The sequence below is a fragment of the Daucus carota genome, chromosome 9 (assembly GCF_001625215.2).
Source record: "Daucus carota subsp. sativus chromosome 9, DH1 v3.0, whole genome shotgun sequence".
NCBI classification, from domain to species: Eukaryota; Viridiplantae; Streptophyta; class Magnoliopsida; order Apiales; family Apiaceae; genus Daucus; species Daucus carota.
In genome coordinates, this window is record NC_030389.2 from 32,718,835 (window position 1) to 32,725,447 (window position 6,613).

The window sequence follows — 6,613 nt, forward strand, 5'->3', positions numbered from 1 at the left end:
CAAAATTATTATTATATATTATTTTAATTATTATAAATAAGATATATTAATATATTTTAACATAATTATAGATATAGATAGTACGAAATTTCATGTTCAGGAGATTTATATTTAATAGATATTGGCTAAACTTTAACGAAAGAAAATGTCTAGTTAAAAATACATCACTTTTTAAAAGTTTAACGGGGATGAGGGGTAATCATTTTTTCTTCAAAAAAAAGTTTATAGATTAATTAATTGACCATATGATTAAAAACGAATCTTCATGCAAATATTTCCTTAAAGCATCACATGTAAAGATTTTACTTTGTTATATACAGAATATCGTTGTCTTTTTCCTACAAAAATAGTTTTCAGCAGCTACGAAAGTTCATTAAAGAAAAATGAAGGATTAAACAACATGAACTTTGGCCTTCTGTGCATCTCGTGCTCCACATGGCTACTTTTATATTAGTACTTTCGTATTTCACACATTCTCTCTAATATTTCTGTCATTCTTGAATAGCAATGAGAATATAAATATAAATAATGTTGCCATTAAAGATTGCACCTGTGCTTTTATTTTTATCTTATATTAATATTATGATTTTCTTTTGCCACAATTTATTGTATTATAATTATTTTTACTACTGTGATTTAGTTTTCCTTAGACTTTTGAGCACGATTTTAACGGGGGTTTCCTCGTATAAGGATTTGTCATTCTGTTGTCATACACTAAAAATTTATAAATTTGGATAATTTTGATTGATGTAATTGTTAGGATAAGTCAATAAAAATTATTTAAGTTCATATATTTTAATATTTAGTATATGTTTATGGCACGTCATAAAAAATCCTTTCATATAAAAGGGCAACAAATGTGGCCGGTGACGAAGAATTTAGAGGCTAGAAACTTGCGTTACTCATTCTTCTATTACATAATTATAAAATTGCTTTTCTCCATTTCCTCTCGTTACCAACTTCTATGGAGTATATTTCTTTTCATACTCGTGTCGTTTAACCGTCCAAGTCTTCCTCGTTTTCTCCATCTGCTACGTTGACCAGATTCGATATTCATTTCACTTTTCTAGAGCTGATATTTCCTGGTTTCACTCATTTTTAATACAGTAATTTCTTTTAATTAAAATACAGTAATTTCTTTTAATTAATAGGAGTATGTATTTTAGAACTTTTATAAATACAATTTTCTAACTCATTTTTAAATTTTTTATTTTTAAATAAAATTCCAATATATATATTTTTGTTTAAAAATAAATAAAATGATTTATAAAATTATATTTTATAAAAAATTAAAATATATGTGTTAAACACCCTCCGCCGTGACAGAACGGATTGTAATAATGTTGATCCCCCGTTCTTATTATTTTTGCAATGATTTTTTAAATGTGGTCCGGCGGCTAAGCGTATTTTCCGTCCACTTCTCTACGGATCACTGGGACTTCACTGTTAAACGCTCTCATGAAAATCGTTTAGTAATCTAGGAATTTGAATTTAGTCGAATTCAATACTGAGATTTTTTATTATTATTCATCAAAATTATTTTATTGAAATAAAGTCAAATTTACTTGAGGTTCAAGATTTATATGTACTTATCGTAAAATTAGAAAATAAGAACATATTTTACAAAATATGTTAGTTTTTAAACATCACAAAAGGAAAATTTGTGAAGATTATTTCTATACCCAAACAGAATATACACATAACAAAAGTATCTAAGCAAAATTCTCCATCTGTTCATTATACTATACTTTTTCGAGCACTCATTCTTTGAAAGTTAAATCTGAAAAACCTAATTTTCCAATTCTCTCAACTCTTCTACTAACTCTTCAACCAATCATTCGGACTCCAAAGCTAGTGAGTAGTGGCCATCTCTAAACTACCAAAACAAATAGAATTGTGGTACGCACATGACAACATTATTGTATGTTCTTGTAAATACAGTCTAGGCAGTAAGCAGAAACGAAGACGTTTGGCTTGTAGAAATAAGTCAGTTATTTTTAAGAAAAATACATATAGCATATTAATTTAATAAATAAGCGAATTTATGAAAAATAAGATAAGTCAAATAATATCACATAATTTTACATTTATATAATTTGGGACTCATGAGTTATGGGGTCGAGTTTGAGTTCAAGCTTCTCGATTAAATTATAATATAAAAGTATCTTGAATTTGATTCACTTTTAAAATTGATATTTTCGTTTGATATATACGCTTCAACAAAGGTTTCTTCTGGATTATTAACTTGATATCGTGGAAACTTGAAACATTCGGATTGTGTGTCGACTTTAATGAAAAAATTGAACTGGAGAATGAAATGGAAAATAATAAAAAAAAATTATGGAAGAAGAAAAATATTATGATAACAATATGAATTATGAAGAGTAAACACGTGAGTCTCAATTTTAAACAATGAGAATAATAGGAAAAATGATGATGATGCAGGTTGGAGCATTACTTCCTCCTAGTATATATGTAAAATTTTAGTTTTAATAGTCTGGAACCGAATGATCAAAGAAATAAAAAATTTAAACATTTTCTACAATTAACTTTAAATTAGAGTACAATTTTATTGCTTTCCGCTCTCATTCCATTCATGTGAACGCGACGAAAGAAATGGTCGGCAAGATTCAAGAATATTGTGCTGTGTACTTGATGGTTGGTGTTTTTATTGGTATGGTGCCAGGTGCCGTTTTATTTGGCATCTGATTGGTATATTGTTTCAGGGAACACTATAATTACAGGGTATTACGAATGCAGTGGCACGGTAGCTGTTTAACAGATTTTTTGATTAGATGTGGAGAAATAAGAAATTGCTATTCTCTTAGAATGAATATGCAGCATTTCACTAAAGGCCCTGATCCCTCTAAAAGGATCCTGAATGTGTCATATGTGACATGCGAGTCTCGTGGAGATGCTCTAAGTGGATGCTTGCATGTGTAGAAAACTGAGCATAAGAAACTTTTGTATGAAGAAAATGAAGTGATTGTTATTTTTGCAAGATGTCGTATTATAGTGTTAGAATAATATATGATTCTGGTAAAATCTCCTCCCAACACCTTGAGGTTGGGAGAATTGGTCACTTAATCGAGTGCAGTGCTGTGTTCCATAAATGAGTATAAGAGATAATTTAGTATCTTAGAACAGGGTGATTGATGGATCTTGATGCCTTTACAACCTTCTGATTAGATGGAGAATGCTGAAGTATAACCAGATGGAATCACTTTCTTAGGCATTATGTGTGCTCGTTCTTGCACGATTCAATTTGAATATAGGCTTATCTATTACAATGGTACTAAATACTAAATACTGAGTTTTACCTAGGACTGAGCATTGTGGTTGTTGTATCAGTACTTATGGTTGGTCTTCTGCGCCTAGGCTGCGGTTTTTAAAGCAAGCTAATCTTCTGGTTAATGGTTATGTTCTCCGAGACAAAACTTTTGGTAATGAAGCCACCAAGGGAAGGCAAAGGATTTTCTCATTAACATGACAATTAAAATACTAAGCATTCCTTGGAATTTGATAGAGGTTCACCTAATTATTAATAAAATGCCCCTGTTGAAGTGAAACAGGGTTACACAATCAGAATGTTGAAACAGACATTGGAATGAAATTTGATACTGAAGTCTTACATATATTTAAGAGTTAAATGCATGGTGTGTACCTGTAGTTACACACTTATGCACTTTGTGTACCTCTATTTTTGAATCTAGCAATATGTGTATCTCTACTTTCAAGATTCCAGCGTTGTGTGTATTTCCGTTAGAAATCGTTTAACAGCGTTAGTTTCAGGGGCAGCAGGGGTAATTGTGTGATTAATGGCTACATGCCTACATCTGTGTGTATGTGCTGCATCTGTTCTTGTTCTGTTTCAAGCCCATGTGCAAAACTAGTTGTACGCAGAATATGTAATGCAGTATGGCTGTGAGCCTGTGATGCTTATTGAGTTAATCTTTTGCTAATGTTTATATTATTTTTATTCTTGTAATTTTCATGCATTGACAAACGTTTTAAGCTTGAACATCGGGCAAGACAAGTTTTATTAATAAATAATAGTTAAAAACGTCTCTTACAAACCAATCAAATTATCCGTAATTACTCCATATTATCACTTTAAAAGTAATATCATAAATCTATATTATCTATTTATAATGTACTATATTATTATTATTATTATTATTATTATTATTCTATTAAAAATGAAATATTAATAATTTTATTGGTCGGTCGAGTTTTATCAGCCGGTAGGTATTATTCTACGGGTCTCCTTAATATATAACGTGTCCTAATAAACCTTTTTATTATCAATTTAGCTAAAACGGTTAAAAATTCGATTAGTATGATCGATTTGTATTTCCATTAAATTTAAAATATAAATGATAAAATGTTATAAATCATCCGTGTATAACACGGATTATAAGCTAGTATTTATTAGATTAAAGATTCAAGTAAAGTATGTATTAAGTTAACAAGAATGTCACTCTAGTCGAAATTCTTAAAAATATTATATATTGAGTTTTGCATAATTTTTTATGGACGGTATTTGATAATGAAAGGTTCCGAATTCTATTATTTTAGAGAATATTATTAGATTTTTAAAATTTTATCAATTATTCATTTTTATTTTTTTGATTGTTTTATTTGATTTAAATAAAAATAAATAGTAGATACATTTTTTGAAATCTAAAACTATTATCTAAACATTTAATCTTTCATTTGGATGTAATATCATTCATAAAAAATGTGGGAAACTTAATATATAATATTTTTAAGAATTTCAAATGTAATACTTTTAATAAAAAAAATTCAAATGAGTGAGTCATTCGAGTCGGTACATTTGACGTCGCAAGGGACTTACTTCATAATTAAAATCAGATCTTGATCTTTCAATATTTACATGATTTAAATATTAATCCTGGTCTCTTTTATCAAAAAAAGAAAAGAAATCCTGGTCTTTCTTTTGATTTTCCTTTTAATATTGTCATACCAGCGACCCTTTCAAGGCACTTTTCTCGAGACTTTCTCGTCACACATGACACAACCAAAATGATCCTCTCATCAGCTATGTGTTTTTGTTTTTGAAGCTATTGACATTAGCAAGTATCCGAGTACAGTGATGAAATTGGCTATACTACCCTCAGTTCTAACTCCTACGCTAACTCCGTTAAATGTTTTTCAACGGAAGTACACACTATGCAAGAATTTTGAAACCAGAGGTACACACTTTGCTAGATTCAGAAATTGAGATACACAAAATGCATAAGTGTGTAAATATAGGTACACAACTTGCATTTTACTCTATATTTAAAGTACATCTTTATCGTATAAGCAGTGATTACATTGTCTCCTCTTTCCAAATCTTCACCGTCTTATCCGCTTCACATGTCACCAGTCTTGAACCCGTGACATCAAATGAGGCAGCATATATTGCAGCTTCGCAGTCCAGGGAACCAGGCTGAACCTTTGACTTAATTTGTTGGAAGTTATGGCCAGTCTTCCAGTCCCAAAACCAGAGACTTCCATCATCATCTCCAGTGACCATCAAACCGTCCCCATTCACTGCCATTGCGTTGATTATTGTGTTCTGCCTTGAAGTCATGTTATGCATAAACACCCCTCCTGGAAGATTGAATTTCTTGATGCTGTCAGGTGAGGCAGATGCAAAATTATCCTCAACTGGATGCGGAACCATGGCTCGTACAGACTTTTTATGGTGCGTTAGTGTTGTCATTGTCTTCCCATATCGAAGGTCCCAAAACTTTATAGTGGCATCATGGGAGCCCGTGACAAGTTGTGGATCTGTAGACCGAGTAAAAACTGAACAAACTGTGTTATCGTGCCCCGAAAGGGCATGTATTTGTACCTTGCTCCGCACGTCCCACACACGACACACCGAATCACGGCCTCCAGTGACCAAAACATCAATTGTGGGATGAAGAGCCATGCAATAAACACCACTGAGATGACCATGAAAAGACCGGATCACTTTGTTCTGTTCCAAGTCCCAGCACTTAACTTGTTTATCGTCGCCACCAGAAAACAGGTACGTGTGTCTGTTGCTAACAGCAAGGCTTCGGACTTGTCCAATATGTCCCGTAAGTGTGTGCTGCAACTTTCCACTTGCCAAGTCCCATATCTTAATCGTACGATCAGCAGATCCTGTACAGAACCATTCATTACTTGGACTAAAAGCAACCGATCTCACCCATCCCAAATGATTACTCAAAACCCTGTAGGCTTTCCACACAGGATGTTTTACGAGACTCTTCCTTGTGTCAGAAGAGAATTTGTTACATGAAGCATGATCAGAATTTAATGTTTCTCCGCTTTTTCCAGCAAATCCAGCCTCATCCCCGAGGCTCGTAGGTTGAAATCCTTCTTTCTTAGGTAGACAATCATCTGGAAGTGTTTGAGAATGATCCAGTCTGGTTCGGCTACCAGCTGCGTCCTGAAAAGTGGGCAACTTATGACTCATACGTGATTTCTTGCTAACAGGATCACTTGTTGCATAGGAATCATGACAAGGAGAAGAGAAGAAATCAAGGCCTCTCTTCATGGACTTATAACACACTTTTCTCAGGGACTCTGCTTCTACCGGAGATTCCATCACCAT

The 6,613-nt window shown here is 32.4% G+C and overlaps 1 protein-coding gene across 1 annotated transcript; it reads right to left on the minus strand.

Annotated features, from left to right (window-relative positions):
- Positions 1–5,335: 5,335 nt before the first annotated feature.
- LOC108201456 (protein pleiotropic regulatory locus 1) lies at positions 5,336–6,613 on the minus strand. Its single transcript, XM_017369737.2, has one exon. The coding sequence runs from the start codon at positions 6,611–6,613 to the stop codon at positions 5,336–5,338; it is 1,278 nt and encodes a 425-aa protein (XP_017225226.2).